This window comes from Oryctolagus cuniculus, chromosome 2 (genome assembly GCF_051225735.1).
Source record: "Oryctolagus cuniculus isolate XC-2025 breed Fujian yellow rabbit chromosome 2, ASM5122573v1, whole genome shotgun sequence".
NCBI classification, from domain to species: Eukaryota; Metazoa; Chordata; class Mammalia; order Lagomorpha; family Leporidae; genus Oryctolagus; species Oryctolagus cuniculus.
The window spans coordinates 115880510-115897666 of NC_142868.1; the positions used below are offsets into that span (position 1 = coordinate 115880510).

Below are 17157 nucleotides of genomic sequence, written 5' to 3' on the forward strand. Positions count from 1 at the left end.
CTGGGGGCCCCCAGCTGTGTCTTTTCCACCAAGCAGCGAGCAGTCAGCAGGATGGAGCTCGTCCAGCTGTCAGGAGCGGCCGAGAGTGGGAGGCAAGAAAGAGGGTGCCGAGGGGAGCCAGGGCCTCTCCCCTCCCGCCGTGTCCCACTGGGTGCTGACCCAGCCCCCCCCCCCCACCGTTGCCCCAGCCCTCTCCTCCTTTTCCTGCCCAACTTCCCAGCTGTCACTCACTCATGTCGCTCCCTTCCTCTGCCCCTGTTTTCCCCCACCCTGCCCTTCGGATGCGCTGGCCACCTGCCCACGGCCCGCGCGCTCCGCCCGCCTCCGCAGGGGGAGCTGCAGCTGCTCTGCATGGAGTTGGACCGCCACATCAGCACCCATATCCGGGAGAGCCCCCAGGCCATGCACAGGACCAACCTCAAGGACCTGGCCACCCAGACCTACATCCGTTGGCAAGAGCTGCTGGCCCACTGCCAGCCCCAGGTGGTGCCCCCTCCGGTCCCCCAGCCCTGGGAGGGGAGGGAAGTGGTCAGGCAGGGCTGACCAGTGTCAGCAGTATGCGTCCACCCCCTCGGCAGCTGCTGAGCCCCAGGCCGGGGGGCAAAGGGTGGGGAAGGAGGAGATGCCTCTGGGGACTTCCATCATTCTTGTCAGGAATCCAGTGCCCCAGGGTGGGGTGAGGGGACCGGGAGAAACCTACTGCTGGGCAAATGCGGAGAAACAGTTCCAGAGAAGAGAAGGCCCAGGCTGGCGTGCCAGTGTGTGGCTAGCAGTGCCAAGAAGGAGTGCCAGAGACCCCAGCTGTCCACCCTTGCCCGTTTGTCCTGCAGGCCCTGGGCTGGCCTCCTGCCCCCGTAGGAGGACCACTGTTCGGCTGCCCTGATCCATCCATTTCTGGAGCAACACCCTCCACCCTTCAGGTGTCAGCTCCTCAGGGTAACACCATGTGTATAGCTTATAGCTATTGAGTGAACCCACATAACCCCCACCAGGCAGCCATGGTTAGAAGCCCATTGTACAGATGAGCAAACTAACTAGAGGCCCTGAGAGGTGAAATAGGCCATCACATAGGCCACTCCTGGGAATGTCAGAATTAGGGCCCAGAGCCAGCCTCACCCCCAAGCCCTGCTCTGTCCTCCCCCTCCCCCTCCCCCCACCTCGGGCCTCCATCTCTACAAGCCTCAGCACCTGCTGGGCTGGCTGGGCGCTCTTCCCCTTGGTGGAGACAGCTGGGGCTGCAAGAACCATTCCCTGCCCCCATCCCCTGCCTTGCAGGGCTCCCTGGCTCTCAGCTTGCCTCTCCTCTGACTCCCTCCTGGTCCTTCCCTCCATAACCTCTGACTTGGGCTGACACACTGGCCACAGGCTGTGGCTTGGGGCTCAGATTTCACAAGTCTCTGAGAAAGCTGGAGAGCAAGCCTCCCCCTCCCGCCCCGAGGAACGAGGAACAGGATCACACTACGTCTGCTGGGAAGCAGTGGTGTGGTTCTCTCGAAGACAAGGGAAAGTGACTGGTGGCCTGGCAGAGCGGGACGGCAACCCCTTGGGTGTCGGGCGGTGAGCACTGTGGCCAAGTGGCCTGCGGACTTGCTGCGTCCTTGTCCAGGGCCTTGAGACTCAGAATTGTTGCTTGCAGCACCTGGCAGGGGGGAGGTGGGCAGGGTCTGGTGGCCTCAGGACAGCCTGTTTTTCTCCTTGCACAGGCCCAGTACTTCAGTGCCTGGAAGGACATGTAAAGGGGCAAGGGTCGGAGGTCAGAGTCAAGGGCAGGGGAAGCCCGGATGCCAACCAGCCTGATGCTGCAAAAGCATGCCTCTGCCTGGGCTCCTGCCCTCTGCCCCCCACTCAGCAAGGGATGGGCCTCTTCCCACCTGGCCCAGCCCTCTGCTCTCCTGCCTCCCCTCCCCCCAGCTCCTCTTCCCCAAGGCTTTTGTCTCCATAGCTCTGGTTCCCCCGGGGCCTCCTGGGTCCTGGCAGGCCTCCGTCCTCCCCGCCCTCCTTCCTCTCTCTGTCACTAATGTGAGGTTTCTTTGTGCACATTAAAGTCTTATTTCGGCATCAGTGGTGTAGAAGACTTCCTTCAATCCCTATCCCCAGGGCTCCGGCAGCCTCTGCGCCTGCCCTGCCCAGTTCTCACCTCGGACAGTCACGTGACTGGGCCAGGCCCTGCCTCCGGCAGCAGTGGGCTCTTTGCAAGTCTCAGGGGAGGAGCATTTACCCTGTGGCCAGAGAACTGTCCAGGGAGGGCAGGGGGAGGGCAGGGATGAAGAACATTTGTTTGGACCCAGTGTGGGACCCCTCCCCACGTCCCGCCTCCGCTGGGGAGGCTACACTGAGATGGTGGATCAGGGCTGTAATTACGCTTAATTCGATTTATTGTTGAGGCCTGAAAGCAACTCCCCAGACTCAGGGGTGGGGGCGGGCCCAGAGACAGTTCCAGATCCTGCTTTTGCTTTCCCGCGGCTTTGCCTGGATCAGTTTCATGGGTCCTGAGCCCTACCAGGGTACTGGATAGCTTTGACCTGAACCCCCTGGAGGAGTGAGTGGGCCTGTGTCCCCCAGGAGGCTACTGGATATGCACATTCCTGCCCACTCCTCTGACCCTGGGAATCCGTGTCCAGTCTCCCCGTCCTGATGTCTGCTCGGTTGGGATGGAGTTTTGCAGGAGGCACGCGAGGGAGCCAGAAGTGGCAGCCGGTCTCCCCGCCACGCACTCCCCAGATTGGCCTGGGCCCACTTCTCAACGCAGCCCTAGGTGGCTGCCGCGCACAGCTGGCTCTGCGCATGCGTCTCTGTCCTTTGCTGTGCTTCGTGCACAGGGGTTAGGAAGAAGCAGGCCGACCAGGAGAGAGACTGCTCCAAAAATAAAGGACTTTTTTTTGGGCTAAGGGGCTTCTTGCACAGACCCCCAGCAGAGCGCGTCCCTCCCTGGGCCTGTTCAGACACAGTTCCTTCTCTGGGTCACGGGCATGCTGGGAGCCTGGGGGCATCTATTATTCAGACAACCCCGGGCACAAGCCCGGTGCAGCGCAGGGCACCACACGGGCCACCTTTTCTGCCCTGCAGCCTTTGCCAAACGAGAGGTGGAAGAAACCCATTCAGGGCCAGCGAGACTTGGATGCCCAGGCGACTTGATGGAGAGTTCTGGTTTCTGTTCCTGGCTGCGTCGCCTGCGTCCTTGGCTGGGAACCCACCACCCGGCCGCAGGCCCCAGCAGCGTTACGTGGGCCTCAGGCCGCCCCCTGAGTAAGGGGACTCCAGGGAGCCAGCCACCTTCGCCCGCCCTCAGGGATGCCCCTGCTGTGCCACCACACATCCTGACAGTCAATCCTCAGAAACCTGGAAATCACCTTTGAAATTTCCCTTCTTTGTTCTCACTGCCAAGGGCAGAGAGGCGATCCTGAGAGTCTGAACCAGGGAGTTTCCAGTTCTCGATGCCGCCCCTACCTGGTGCTGAGAAAGGGACCCAGCTGGCCATCAGGGCAGACATGGGGAGCCCTGCTCCCCAGCCCTGGCTGCTTGTTCCCGAAACGCACTCATCCCCAAGAGAGAAACAGACACCGAGGGGAGAGGAGGTGTCGGTGACGGCTCAGGCGCTCCACAGCCCTGGCTGAAACCTGAGCAGAGGTGCACCGTGGGAGGTCACCCAAGGGTGCACGCTGTCCCCTGGGGCATGTAATGGGCCCTCTCTGAGACTGGCTGGGAGCTGACCAGATCATCTAAAAACTGGGCTGGTGGGCAGGCATTTGGGACAGCCATTAAGACATCCCTTGAGACACCTGCATCCCATAGCAGAGTGCCTGGCTCCACTTCCGATCCCAGCTTCCTGCTGCTCTGACCCTGGAAGGCAGCAGGTGATGGCCCAGTATTTGGGTCCCTGCCATCCGCATGGGAGATCTGGACTGAGTTCAGGCTCCAGGATTTGGCCTGACCCAGCCCAGGCTGTTGTAAGCATTTGGGGAACAGATGGAAGCTCTCTCTTTGTGTGTCTGTCTCTCTTTTTATTTTAAATAAATAATAGAACATTTAAAAATCTTTAAATTCAGCCTTCACAAGGCCAGTCTGTCCCCAGTGGTGCTGGCAACTTTACCACTTGCCCTGCAGGTCTTCGACCTTTCTAGATCCCCAAGCCCCTGGGAAAAAGTGGGGGATATCCTGATGGAAGCCACTGGAAAAGCAGCATCCGGGGCTGTGATGACCGATGTTTTCCTGCTTCCTTTTGGTGATGGTGGCTGGGAGGGGCCGGGAAGGGAAAGGCTTCCCAGGTGGACAGCTTTGATAACTCTCCCTTTAGAGGAAGTAGGGAGAGGAAGTCCTTTTCCTATGTCCCCATTCACCTCGGTCCCCAGGCCCTTGGAACGGTCCCTCCCTGAAGGGTGGTTGGCCCAAGTCTTGTCATTTCCCCATCTGTGCGCTTGCTGGCTGACAGCAGCTCCTGGCTGCTATGGGAATGGCCCAGGGAGCGTTAACCAGAGACCCCAGTGTGCACCTGGGCTCCCTCCTGCCAGGGAGCTGCCTTGGGAGAGCGGGTGGGCAGGCAGGCGGGCAGCTCCAGGGCTGGGTACCAGGCCTAACGTACAAGAAGGGGGCAGGGGACACTCGCTTTTTTTAGGTGGACTCCTGGGCCACCTGAGGGTGGGGTGGGGGGCTGGCCTGAGCTGCCAGTGAATCGCCATCTCAAATCTTAGCTCCAGGAGGCGTTTAGCGCGTCTCTTCCCCTGAATTGGCCACAAGCAGTTGAATACAAGGGGCGAGTAGGAAGGTATGTCGGGCACAAGGCTGGTGGGCGGAATGCCAGGCAGACCCCAAAGAGACTGCACAGGCACTTTTTTTTTCTGGCCTTGGTATCTTTTTTTTTTCTTAATGGAAGACCCAGGAATACTCATTTTTCTACCAGTTTGCGCTTTTATTAAAAGTATGAATCATGAACAAGCAGTCCTACAGGAAACTTTATCTTCTGCCCAGCCACCCACGGAAAAGGGCCAGCGCTGGGAATGAACAGAACCCAGCAGGAAATGCATGGAGGTGGGGAGAAGGGGGCGGCTGGAGCCTCAGCTTGGAGGAGACCTGGGGGGGGGGGCTCCTGCAGGCTCTGAGCTGGAGGAGGCTTCTCTCTGCCTCCATCCCTGGCTTCGGGGATCCCAAACACCTGCCACCGAGGGACGGAAGAAGGCAGTCTCCGCTGCTGAAACCAGATCGCCTTTTGAAACTTTCCACTGGGCCATCCTGGAGACACGGGGCCAGAGGGCTCAGGTCTCTGCTGCCTGGTAGCCCTCACACCTGGAGGCTGGGGCCGAGGCTCAGAAGTGAGGAAAAACAGGGACGGGAGCTTTGTTGGGGCTATCTGGTGACTGCGTGGGAAGACAGAATTGGGAGTTCCAAGCCCTGATCGCGGACACTGCCACTTTGCACATAACGAGCCTTTGGACCCACTGCTCCACCTTTTGAGACTCATTTTGTCTATAACACCAGAGACACACAATCGCTACTCGCTAGGGGGTGGCCATGAGGGAGGAAGGAGAAGAAGGTCCCTGAGGCAGGTTGCAGAGTCAAGCTCTGTGCTGGTGTTGAGACACATGGCAGGCTCTGCTGCAGGGAGCCTGTCCCACCCTGCCCCGTGGTGAGGCTCACCCACCTGCCCCTATCTCCAGCATCTCCAAGGCCACAGCTTTTTTTTTTTTTTTCCTCCTACTGGGAAGGAGCTGGGAAATGTGGCTTTGGCCAGCGCGGGAGAAGGGGCCTTTATGTGTGACCAGCAAAGACTCAATTGTTACTGAAACCAAACTGGCCGCTTTTCTCAATTATCTCCACTGCTCTTCTGGTCTCCACTTTTCAGATGCCAAGTTTTAACCCAGAACAAAAGCTGCTGTCCAACTGATTTATAATCCAGACCTGCTGCCGGGGACTAAAGCGTTCCTTCCCTCCAGGACTGCTGCACCCTGGCTTAAAGTGGAAGCTCCCCTCTCTCCCCGACCCCAGCCCCTTCTGCCCGAGCCAGGGGCTGGCATCTGCCTCCAGGTGCCCTTGGGGCGGCTGCCCTGAGGTTCCTCTGTCCACCTGCCCAGCTGGCAGGGAGGAGGACGGCTTGCTTGGAAGAGCAGCTGGGGGCGAGGCAGGCCGGTCTGGAGGTGGCTGCTTTCATCGGAACATCAGGGCTCCTGCCACTTGTTAAGCAGCCTTCCAGTGCCACCAGGAGGAGTCATTTCCTGGGGGAAGGCTCTGCCTGGAACCTAAGAAATAAGTAGTTGAGTGTCTCCGGCGACTGGGGGGAGGGGGGTCTTCCTGGCTGGCCAAGCCCATTGTTGCCTGAGGGCAGGGGCCAGTGGGGCCGTGGGGGACCCAGGAAAGAGGCAGAATTTGGAGTCACGTTCGCCCCGAACCGGTTCTGCTGTTTAATGCTTGTCACTGGAGCGCCACTCCGAACCCCACCGTAAGTCTTCGGGGGACACTTGGGAAAGATCCGGTGAGTCCGATCCCCCCCTGCCCGCCGTGGCAATGCCCGGTGTTCCTCCCCGTCCCACCCCCGTCCGGGCGCCAAGGCGCACACGGCGACTGCCCGGCACGGAGAGGCCGGGCACTGGGGGTCCTAGCCCCCCCCGGCGAGGGCGGGCGACCAGGCGGGTGGCAGCCCCATCCAGGGCGGGCCTTTGCGTCCCGCCCCCGGCCTGCGCTCGCCCCCCCCCCCGCCTGACGTCAGGGAGGAGGGGGCGGAGAGCGCAGGCGGTGGTGGAGAAAGAGCCGGCGCCCGCCGCGGTGGCGAGGGTAGCCCGAGCTCTGCGCGCGGACCGAGCGGGGACGGAGGGGCGGTGGCAGAGGGGCTGCGAGGAGGGCTGGCGGCCGCGCGCGGGCGGACGGCGGCGCGGGCTAGGGGCGGGCCGCGGTCGGAGCAGAGCGCGAGGGCGGCGCCCAGGGATTTGAGCTGCGCGCAAGAGGTGAGTGAGGCCAGGCTTGCGCCGGGCTGGAGCCGCGGGGCCCCGGGGCCGCCGCTTTGTCCCCCTGCTCGGGCAGGGGCCGGGGGCGCGGAGACAGCTGTGCGTCCGAGCACCTCCCTGCGCGCGCGGCGGGCTGCCTGGAGCGAGCTCGGGAGCGGGGCGAATGGTGCACGCAGCCCCCCAGGGGGCCGGAGGGGTTGGCCGGTTGGTGAAAGCGGGATCGGGGGAGTGGGGGTCCCCTTGTGTCGTTCGGCTGGCGGCCGGGATCCTCGCCAGGCTCCCGAATTGCCCCCCGGCTCCCCCACCCCCGACGGAAAGTTTGGGGCGGGCTTGGACCAAGGCCGATGTTGTGGGATCGAATTTCCCTGCCGCGGCCCCCCGCCCGCCCGTTCCGCTGGGGAGGTGGGTCGTCCCGGAAAGCCAGGCCCCCGGCCCCCGTCGGCCACCCTGTCCCCGGCTAGAGCGCTGCCGTCCACGGGCGGCAGCTCGGGGTGGGCAGTGGTGCGGTGCGCGCCGCCTGGACCCCGCACCCTTCCACCCCCTACCGCCTCTGGCTACCCGTTTCCCCCGCCCTGGGAGGAGCTGGGGGTGGGGGCGCCGCTGCGCGGGCGGGTCCTTGGAAGGAGCGCGCCGCGGGATCCAGCCCGAGCCTGGGGTAAGCGGCAGAGGCAGGGTCGGAGGTGCACTGGAGGGGCAGGTCGGGGGCGATCGCAGCCCCAGCCCCCCACCCTTCCCGCGCTGGGGTTCTGGGCCGACAGGGGGCGTCCGCAGGCCGGGCTCCGCCACGCTCCCAGCGCCGCTTTGTTTGCATTCAAATCCCCGGAGCGGGGGGAGGGGAGAACTCGGGGTGGGGTGGGGGACCCGGGACGGGGGTCTTGTCGGGGACCCTTTGTTTTGGGGTGAGCAGGTCCCCAGCCTCTGGATCTGTGTCCCCGGCACGGGAGGGCTGGAGCAGTGGAAATCAGTCCCGTTGGCCTGCCCAGGCCGGGGTCCCCGGGGCGCAGTCCGGGAGTTGGGAAGGTTCGTGAGACCCCGGGGGAGTGCCGCAGGCGCCGGCCGTGGTGGCGGTGTGTCCCCCGCGATCCGAGAGGAACCCCTCGTGTTCCCCACCCCCTGGCCCTCCCCGCCCCACCGGCCAGCGCCGCGGGGAGATCGCTGATTAGAACGCAGCGGGCTCCTGACCCGCCACCCCTCAGCCCATGGGCTGGTGTCTCCTAAGAGGCGGTGCGAGGAACAGGATGAGGCCCGGGTCATTTCCACGCCCATCCCACCCACTTCCTGCCTCCCTCTTGGGCAACAAAGGGGCCTCGGGAAGCTGGGCCCCTTCGGCTCCCGGCCCTGCTGATGTGGAACGGGGTTTTGGGCTCTGCCGGGCTATTGTCTGCGCTGGGGGAGGGGACCGGCCGGGCTGGGACCTCTGCACGCAGGCAGCCTGCTGCACCCAGTGCTCGTGGGAGGCTTTGCCCACTGCCTGCCCCACACATGCCCCCCGCCCCACTGAGAGGTTGGCCTCTCTGAACTAGGTCTTCGCGCCGGTGGAGCGGCGGTGGATACTGGTCCTGCTGCCCGAGAGTTTATTTTAAGCAACTCTCAAGCCTTTTAGGCTGTGGAGAGAGAGATCCCTTTTAATTTTTCTAAACAACTTCTCTTGCTAAAGAGGGAGTGAGGGCCTGGAGGCCAAATAGGGCCTCTTGGTGTTTGTACACGCCCCCAGCAGCCTCGCCCCGCCCCTGCCTCCCAGGGAGACCCCATTGCCCCCAGGTCTAAGTGGGGCTGGGGATGCTGAGCCCCGCGTGAGGCGCTAGGTCCCCTTCCATATAGAGGACCGGAGGTGATCCAAGGACTAGTGGAGAGGCCTGATCAGGTGTCTTGGCTTGGCCTGCCCTGTGTCTTGGTGCCGCCAGTTCTGGTTTGTTTTTCTCTACCTGTCATTCTGACCATGTCTTTCCCCTCAGCAGGGCAGGTGGCCTGGAGCTGGAGCTTAGAGCCGGGGCGTGTGTCATGGCCCCGCACTGGGCCGTCTGGCTGCTGGCAGCAGGGCTGTGGGGCCTGGGCATTGGGGCTGAGGTGTGGTGGAACCTCGTGCCCCGGAAGACAGTACCTTCTGGGGGTGAGTGCCTGAGCTTGGGAGGCGCAGGAGCAGTGGCGGGTGGGAGAGGGCTGCTTTCGGCAGGATCAGGTGCGCGCTGCTGAGGCCCTGCCCCCAGCGTGGATGCCAGGTGCTGGTGTGTGTGGCACAGCTTTCTAGGAAATGGGAGTGGCCCAGAGGCCCAGACCTGGTCATTGAGGTCAGGACCTGGAATTCGCCTCCTTCTGACACTTGCTGGTGGTGCTAGGCATAGCTCACCAACTCCCGCCCCAGACCTGGCTGTCCAGAATGCAAGGGGCAGAGGCCATCCTGCATTGCTCTCCCCATCACTAGTGGTGCCGGGAGCCCGCACAGAGAACACTGAACCAGGACGGGTGTAAACCAAATACCCTCCCGCCCCTGCTAGCTTTCCCAGCCCTCTGTGCTCAAGAACCCCCTTATCAGCCCCGGTAGATCCTCCACAATTCCTGTGCTCATGCCCTCTGCTGGCCCTGGATGGGGGTGTACGTGTGCGTGCACCTGCTCGCATGGGGTCCACAGCGGGAAGCCCACAGCCCTCCCCGTGCACATGCACCTGTGTGAAGAGGTGATGTCAGGTGTTTGTATCATCCCTGTGCTCTGGGGACCTGGGATGAGCTCACCTCCCAGAGGCTCTACTCTGGCGCTAATGACGCCCTCCCGTGCTGGCCTGTGTCTGCATCCGTTGACTTAGGGCTGGTTTGGGGGATCCTGAGGACGAATCCGCAGCTCTTTGGGGCCTAGCATTGAACCACGTGATACTTGAGCGTCACTGTGCTCTGTGTGTCCCGGTGGCAGCCAGGCTTCCCAGGCCCCGGGCGTCAGTGCCAGCTCTGGTTTCCCGAGCCCTGACTTCCTCCTGGTCCCCCTGGCACTCCTGCCCACCCCAATGGCCAGCTGTGCTTGCGTCTCTGGCAGCCTGGGTCTGGATACCTGCTGGCGTGAAGGTTTCCTGAAACAAGGAGCACTCATGGCTGTGCCGTACCTCCTGCCCTGCTGGACCCCGCCGTCTGCCGTGGGCAGCGGAACAAAGAAAAAAGCAGCCTCGGAAGCTGAGGGGCGGGGCAAGTGCCCAGCTCTGAGGCCAGAGGTGTGACTGACCCCGGGAGGGAGTGCCATCAGTCTGATGGCTTCCTCTGGCCGGAAGCTGTGGCTGAAATATCCTTCCTTCCTCCTCGCAGCCCGGATTTGCCGCCTCCCAGGCTGGGGATGGCCAGGGAGGCCCAGGGGGCGCCGGCAGAGCCAAAGGCTCTTCAGCACGTGCCCTTTATTGCCGGGGGTGGCTTGCACGTGGGGAAGCCGGGACTGCAGGGAGAGAGGAAGATGTTGTGGGAGTGCTTGGAGCCCCGGGGAGGCCTGCCCAGCCTCAGCCCTGCTCACGCCCACCCCATCCTCACTCCCACAGAGCTGGCCACGGTAGTGCGGCGCTTCTCGCAGACGGGCATCCAGGACTTCCTGACACTGACCCTGACCGAGCAGACCGGGCTCCTGTACGTGGGGGCCCGTGAGGTCCTATTTGCCTTCAGCGTGGAGGCTCTGGAGCTACAAGGAGTGGTGAGAGGTGGGGCAGCGGGAGGTGCACGGGGTAGGGGGGAGAGGGCAGGACCCCGAGGGGCTTGGCTCGCTCCGGCTGTCCCGCAGCCCAGCTGCCCCCCCCCCCACCGGGGATGTCTTGCTTGGCTTCCCACTCCACCCACTCCTTAGGACCAGCGAGTTCACTCTCCTCTTACGGGGCAGTTTGGGACTTCTGTCCCCTAGCGGACAAAGCTCCCGGAGAATGGGGACTGTGCCTGTGTGCTACGTGTCCCCGCATCGCTGCTGCAGGCTTTCCGGGGGACATGCCTAGCACGGGCTGCCACTGATGTGTGCTCCCCGTCCTCAGATCTCCTGGGAGGCCCCGGCTGAGAAGAAGGTTGAGTGTTCCCAGAAAGGAAAGAGCAATCAGGTGGGTGCTGGGCCTGGGGAAGGCGTGCCGGTGCTGGTCTCAGTCCATCCTCGCCGGCCCTCGGGACTCTCGCTAATTAACCAATGCCTTTCCCCCCTCCAGACGGAGTGCTTCAACTTCATCCGCTTCCTGCAGCCCTACAACGCGTCCCACCTGTATGTGTGCGGTACCTACGCCTTCCAGCCCAAGTGCACGTACATCGTGAGTGCCGCTCCCCTGCCCTGGGTGCCCCGCCCCCACCCCCGCCCCCGCCCCACCCTGGGCGGCTCCTCACGCCCCTCCCTGCCCATAGGACATGCTCACCTTCACTCTGGAGCGCAGAGAGCCGGAGGACGGCAAGGGGAAGTGTCCTTACGACCCAACCAAGGGCCACACTGGCCTCTTAGTGGGTGAGTGGCTGCCCCCGATGCAGGCTGGCCCAGTCCCCGGGACCTGCTCCCACCGTGGGGCTGCGTTGGCCAGAGCGCAGCCATGCATGCCTCACTGGTGGCCGGCCCGGCCCTGTGTCTCTCACAGATGGGGAGCTCTACTCGGCCACCCTCAACAACTTCCTGGGCACGGAGCCTGTTATCCTGCGTAACATGGGGCCTCACCACACCATGAAGACCGAGTACCTGGCCTCCTGGCTCAACGGTGAGCCCCGAGGCGCTGGTGTGGGGTGGGGCTGGGGGTAGCCCAGCGCCTCGCCCCGCTGACCGACCCCCGCTCCGCTTCCCGCAGAGCCTCACTTTGTAGGCTCCGCCTACATCCCTGAGAGCGTGGGGAGCTTCACGGGGGACGATGACAAGATCTACTTCTTCTTCAGAGAGCGGGCCGTGGAGTACGACTGCTATGCTGAGCAGGTGGTGGCTCGAGTGGCCCGCATCTGCAAGGTACCGAGTCATGCGGCAGGGGCTCCGGGGTGCTCTGCCATCCTCCCACCCCCCCCACAGGGCTGACCAGCTCTGTCCCCTTGTCACCTGCCAGAGCGACCTGGGGGGAGCGCGGACCCTGCAGAGGAAGTGGACGACGTTCGTGAAGGCGCGGCTGGTGTGCTCTGCGCCCGACTGGCAGCTCTACTTTAACCAGCTGCAGGCCACGCACACCCTACAGGGCGCCTCCTGGCACAACACCACCTTCTTTGGGGTTTTTAGGGCACGATGGTGAGTTGTTGGCCCTGAGTCTTGGGGGGTGAGGGAGGAGCAGGTGCAGGGGTTAGAGGCGGGGAGTGGGTGTGAGAGCCTGCACCAGGCCCCTGGTGGGGGAGGACTCGGGCACCTGTCCCTCTCCAAAGCTCCCTGTGGGAGGTGGGCAGGGTGTGTCCCAGGTGGCACCTCAGAGTGGCCAGTGTGTCCTCCTGCCTGTATCTCCTTGCTCTGTGCCTGGAGCCAGGGCTGGCTGCCACACCTGACCCTTACGGTCCCTGTCTTCGCTGCAACAGGGGCGACATGGACCTGTCGGCAATCTGCGAGTACCAGCTGGCAGACATCCACCAGGTGTTTGAGGGCCCCTACAAGGAGTACCGGGAGGAAGCCCAGAAGTGGGGCCGCTATACCGACCCGGTCCCCAGCCCCCGGCCCGGCTCGGTGAGTCCTTGGGGCAGGGGTGGGTTGCCGCCCTCAACCCCTCACCCCTGTGTCCTTCCCACCCCTCTGACGGCTCTCCTCCCCACATCCCTACCCCGGGCAGTGCATCAATAATTGGCACCGACGCCATGGCTACACCAGTTCTCTGGAGCTGCCTGACAACACCCTCAACTTCATCAAGAAGCACCCGCTGATGGAGGAGCAGGTGCGCCCTCGCTGGGGCCGGCCCCTGTTGGTGAAGAAGAACACCAACTTCACGCACGTGGTGGCCGACCGGGTCGCGGGGCTGGATGGAGCCACCTATATAGTGCTGTTCATTGGCACAGGTAAGCTCGTGGGTGCACCCACGGCAGGGAGATGTGGCTGTCCTGGGGCCTCGGGCCCTCTGACGGACCCCTTCCATGCCCCGCCTCCCTAGGAGACGGCTGGCTGCTCAAGGCCGTGAGCCTGGGGCCCTGGGTCCACATGATCGAGGAACTGCAGGTGTTTGACCAAGAGCCGGTGGAGAGCCTGGTGCTGTCCCAGAGCAAGGTAATGAATCAGGCACCACACCCGCACTGTCCCCTGCCCCCTCCCCCCTTCCTGGCTTGCTTCCTCTCGTCTCTGCCTTCCCCAGGCTGGCTTGTGTGCTTGGCCAGCCTAGCACAGGGCGCTGAGCTTGGGGCGAGTTTCTAGAAGCAAACAGAATCTGCACTGCCTGGGGCCACCATAGCCAGGTCCCTGGGAGGCCTCAGTAGCTGCTCTCACTGTTCCCCTTAGGCTCCGCTTATCATGCCACGTTGACCTGACCCCTCCCAGGCTGCGAGCTGTTGGTGGCACCCACATGACATCCAGTCCCCACCAGTGGGACAGCTTTCCCACCAGTCCCCAGTGGGCTCTGCCCCGGAGCCCGTACTCCCTAAAGCGCTCTCAATGTGCCCTCGCGCAGGGCTCCTTCCTGGCTTGTTTGCAGCAGCACTGCCCTCCCCAACATCCCCCCCCTCCACAACATCGATCGTGGGTTTGTTTGCCTTTCACCGGCCATTGTGATTCAAAATTGTTCCCTAGAACATGGAATAATGGCAGAAAGAAAGCGCGTGGTTGAATAAACACGCAGATTGGCAGTCACCCTTGCAACAGAGCAAAACACCTTATGCAATGCTGCTGCTACTGAGAGAGCTGCTTGGCCTTGAGAAAAACGTATTTCCTGCAGAGAGAGAGAGAGTATGAGTGTGTGTGTGTGTGTGTGTGTGTGTGTGTGTGTGAGATTATGCTGCTCGGCCTTGGCTCCGTCGCCTGTTTCTAATAAGGTCATGTCTGTAAGGTGCTTAGGGTTGCGTGTGGCTTGTAGTAAGCCCGCCCTCCGTGCAGTCTTTGGGTCTTAGCGCTCCCGCTGTAGCGCCCTCTGGTCCTTGTGTGCCCCCTGCGCTGGCCTGGCCTGAGCCCCTCTTCTCCTGCAGAAGCTCCTCTTCGCTGGGTCCCGCTCCCAGCTGGTTCAGGTGCCCCTGGCAGACTGCGCCAAGTACCGCTCCTGTGCAGACTGTGTCCTCGCCCGGGACCCCTTCTGTGCCTGGAACGCCAACACCAGCCGCTGCGTGGCCGTGGGCGCCCACTCCGGGTGAGGAGGGCTCCTGGCGTTGTGGGGCCCCCAGAGGGAGAGGAAGGAGGGGTGGGTGGAGCCGGGCTGCTGACGGGTCCCCCGCTCCCCCGCAGATCCCTGCTGTTGCAGCAGATGAACACCTCGGACACCTCAGGTGTCTGTAACCAGCGGGGCGGTAAGAAAGGTGAGCTGGCTTTTCTGTGCCCCCTTCCATCGGCCCGGGCCCTGGCTCCGAGCTGGCGGTCCCGCTCCTCTCCCCCCGGCCCTGGGTTTCCTGCTCTAACTCTGCCCTTTCTCTCTCTGCCGCTGCAGTCAGGCTCACTCCCAAGAACATCACCGTGGTGGCGGGCACAGACCTGGTGCTGCCCTGCCGCCTCTCCTCCAACCTGGCTCACGCCCACTGGACCTTCAGGGGCCGGGACCTGCCCGCCGAACAGCCCGGCTTCTTCCTCTCGGATGCCCGACTCCAGGCCCTGGTGGTGATGGCTGCCCAGCCCCACCACTCCGGCACCTACCGCTGCTTTTCAGAGGAGCAGGGGGCGCGGCTGGCTGCTGAAAGCTACCTTGTGGATGTCATGGCGGGACCCTCAGTGACCATGGAGGCCCGGGCCCCCTTGGAGAACCTGGGGCTGGTGTGGCTGGCCGTGGTGGCCCTGGGAGCTGTGTGTCTGGTGCTCCTGCTCCTCGTTTTGTCACTGCGCCGGCGGCTGCGGGAAGAGCTGGAGAAAGGTGCCAAGGCCGCCGAGAGGACCCTGGTGTACCCTCTGGAGCTGCCCAAGGAGCCCACTGGCGCCCCCTTCCGGCCTGGCCCTGAAACCGACGAGAAACTTTGGGATCCGGTTGGCTATTACTACTCCGATGGCTCCCTCAAGATAGTGCCTGGACACGCCCGGTGCCAGCCTGGAGGTGGGCCCCCCTCTCCTCCTCCTGGCATGCCCGGCCAGCCCCTGCCTTCTCCGACGCGACTTCACCTGGGGGGTGGGCGGAACTCAAACGCCAACGGCTACGTGCGCTTACAACTGGGAGGGGAGGACCGGGGAGGCCTTGGGCACCCCCTGCCTGAACTCGCCGACGAACTGAGACGCAAACTGCAGCAGCGCCAGCCCCTGCCCGACTCCAACCCCGAGGAGTCATCAGTATGAGGGCAGCCCCGCCACCGCAGTGGCGGGGGGCACGTGGGAGGCGCAGCTCCTACTTTGCACAGGCACCAGCTACCTCAGGGACATGGCACGGGCACCCGCTCAGCATGGGCACTGCCACTTGGTGTGGCTCACCAGGACACCGGCCTCATGGGAGGCGTCTTCCTCCTCTCTGTGGATCACGGACATGTGGGACCCCAGCCGCCAAAACCTTCCAAGGCAGAAGTTTCAAGTTGTGTGTGTGTGTGTGCGCGTATTTGTGTTTGTGCGTGTGTATGTGTGTGTGCACGCGTGCACATGTGGCGTAGCCTTTCTGTTCAGTCTTCCCTTGGCCTGGGGTCTCCCTGGTGAGTCACTGGAGCTATGAAGGGGAAGGGGTCGTATCGCGTTGCCTCTCTTACCCCCACCTGTCCCAAGCGTGGGGCAGTGCTGTACATATGGGGGTGGGGTGGGCAGGGTGCGGTACCCCTTTGGGGGAGTGCAGGGCTCCGTTGGGGGGAGGGGGGTGGGCCTGGTCCCGCCCCCAGGGCTGTGAATGTTTTCAGGGTGGGGGGAGGGAGATGGAGCCTCCTGTGTGTTTGGGGGCAGGGGTGGGCGGGGCCTCCCTCTTGGCCTGGGTTCAGTGGTATTTTATATTCATCCTCCCCCCATCCAGGGCTGGGGAAGGTTGTGCAGGGGCGAGGTGGGCATATCCTCTCAGCCCTAGGGGGAGGGCCCCTAACTGTAACTTATTGTGTCCCACGTATTTATTTGTTGTAAATATTTGAGTATTTTTATATTGACGAATAAAATGGAGAAAATAAAGCTCTCACGGTAATGGGGGCTAAGGCATGTGAGCTCAAAGTCTTTTAGGTACCAAGAGGCAAGGCTCCGTGTGGGTTGAGCCAGGCTGCCCTGGGCCCCCGCACGCTCCCTGGGCGGTGCCCCTTCTGCGGTTCCAGCCAGCCTGTGCCCCTCTCTGCAGGGAGCATGGCCCAGACTCCTCCAGGGTTTTCCCACAGTGGTGGCAGCAGGGCTGGGAACCAGACCACGGCTGCAGCCCCTTGGGAGCCAGCCTTGGCTTCGGGCCAAAGGGAGAAGTCCAGGCACTGGGGGAGGAGGAGGAGGAGGAGGGGCCTGCCTTCCCAGAACCCGGGGCAGTGAGGGGGCCGAAGGAGGGGACTTCCTAGAAGCAGTTTTAAGCTCGGGTAGGCGGTGAACATGGTTATGCTCACTGGCGTGAGGGATTGGGCGCCCGAGCAGTTTAGGGGAAGAGAGATCCCGTCTGGCCTTTGGTCCTCCGGGAAGGAGCTGCTGCTGCCACCCAGGGTGTCCTAGCGAGGGAGAGGCCTGGGGCCAAGATGTGAGAAACAACAGGACCCAGCCTGGACTCCTTCCCGATGGCTTTAGACACGCCAGAGTCCAGCCCATGTCCAGGACATGGAAACGAGGTCCCCCGTGGCTGTCACAGCCTCTGACCCAGGCTTGCTGGCACGGGCTGCCCTGTGTGTGCTCATCTGGCGACTTGAGCGTGTACACTCAGTGCCAGTGCCGGGTCCGCAGGTGTCAGTCTGTGAGGTTGATACATGAAGACTGATCTGGTAAACCAGGTGCCTGTGGTGGGAGAGGTGATGGGGAGAGGGGTGGGGCACAAACCTAGGTCCTGGCCTTGCCTCTGGGGCTTCTGTGGGGCTACTCCTACTAGCAGGCCAAGTTGTGGCCAGCTGCCCCTTGCTGAAGTAACACGGTGCATCTGCAGGGAGCCTTTGAAGAGGTCACGGGGACTAGGCATTTGGCACAGGGGTTAAGACGCCACTTGGGACGCCGGCATCCCATAGGTGTGGCTGAGTTTGAAGAGCTCCTTCGCTTCGCTTCTAGCTTCCTGCTAATCTGCACCCTGAGAGGCGAGTA

At 63.1% G+C, this 17157-nt stretch overlaps 2 protein-coding genes and 1 long non-coding RNA gene across 10 annotated transcripts in view; 2 read left to right on the forward strand and 1 right to left on the reverse strand.

Moving 5' to 3' along the window:
• Positions 1-2062, forward strand: part of FAM178B (family with sequence similarity 178 member B) — a 118591-nt gene extending 116529 nt beyond the window's left edge. The window contains exons 16-18 of one of the 3 annotated variants that reach the window (XM_017339843.4): positions 331-483; positions 831-920; positions 1704-2062. In XM_017339843.4, coding sequence (XP_017195332.4) covers positions 331-483; positions 831-920; positions 1704-1736 — 276 coding nt within the window. In that variant the 3' untranslated portion in view covers positions 1737-2062. Of the gene's footprint in view, positions 1-330; positions 484-830; positions 937-1703 lie in introns of all 3 variants that reach the window. The other 2 variants (XM_017339829.4, XM_008253681.5) reach the window with 2 other exon arrangements.
• On the reverse strand, positions 1466-2885 carry LOC149128008 (uncharacterized). Its single transcript, XR_016229180.1, has 2 exons — positions 2138-2885; positions 1466-1720 (listed from the first exon to the last, which is right to left on the reverse strand). It is a non-coding gene; the product is annotated as an uncharacterized LOC149128008 (long non-coding RNA).
• A 3379-nt stretch (positions 2886-6264) lies between these two features.
• Positions 6265-16071, forward strand: SEMA4C (semaphorin 4C). Of its 6 annotated transcripts, none has more exons than XM_089326044.1 (15): positions 6265-6463; positions 8888-9042; positions 10445-10593; positions 10922-10984; positions 11087-11185; positions 11277-11373; positions 11501-11617; positions 11705-11856; positions 11951-12126; positions 12405-12549; positions 12653-12875; positions 12968-13080; positions 13989-14146; positions 14242-14312; positions 14441-16071. In XM_089326044.1, the coding sequence occupies exons 2-15, from the start codon at positions 8934-8936 to the stop codon at positions 15268-15270; spliced, it is 2502 nt and encodes an 833-aa protein (XP_089182170.1). In that variant the 5' UTR covers positions 6265-6463; positions 8888-8933; the 3' UTR covers positions 15271-16071. The 6 variants fall into 6 exon arrangements, with proteins under 6 accessions (XP_089182170.1, XP_069924866.2, XP_051691751.3 ...); XM_070068765.2 differs by lacking the exon at positions 6265-6463 and adding an exon at positions 6725-6932; XM_051835791.3 differs by lacking the exon at positions 6265-6463 and adding an exon at positions 6796-6932 and having other exon boundaries at positions 8891-9042.
• The last annotated feature ends 1086 nt before the right edge of the window (positions 16072-17157 follow it).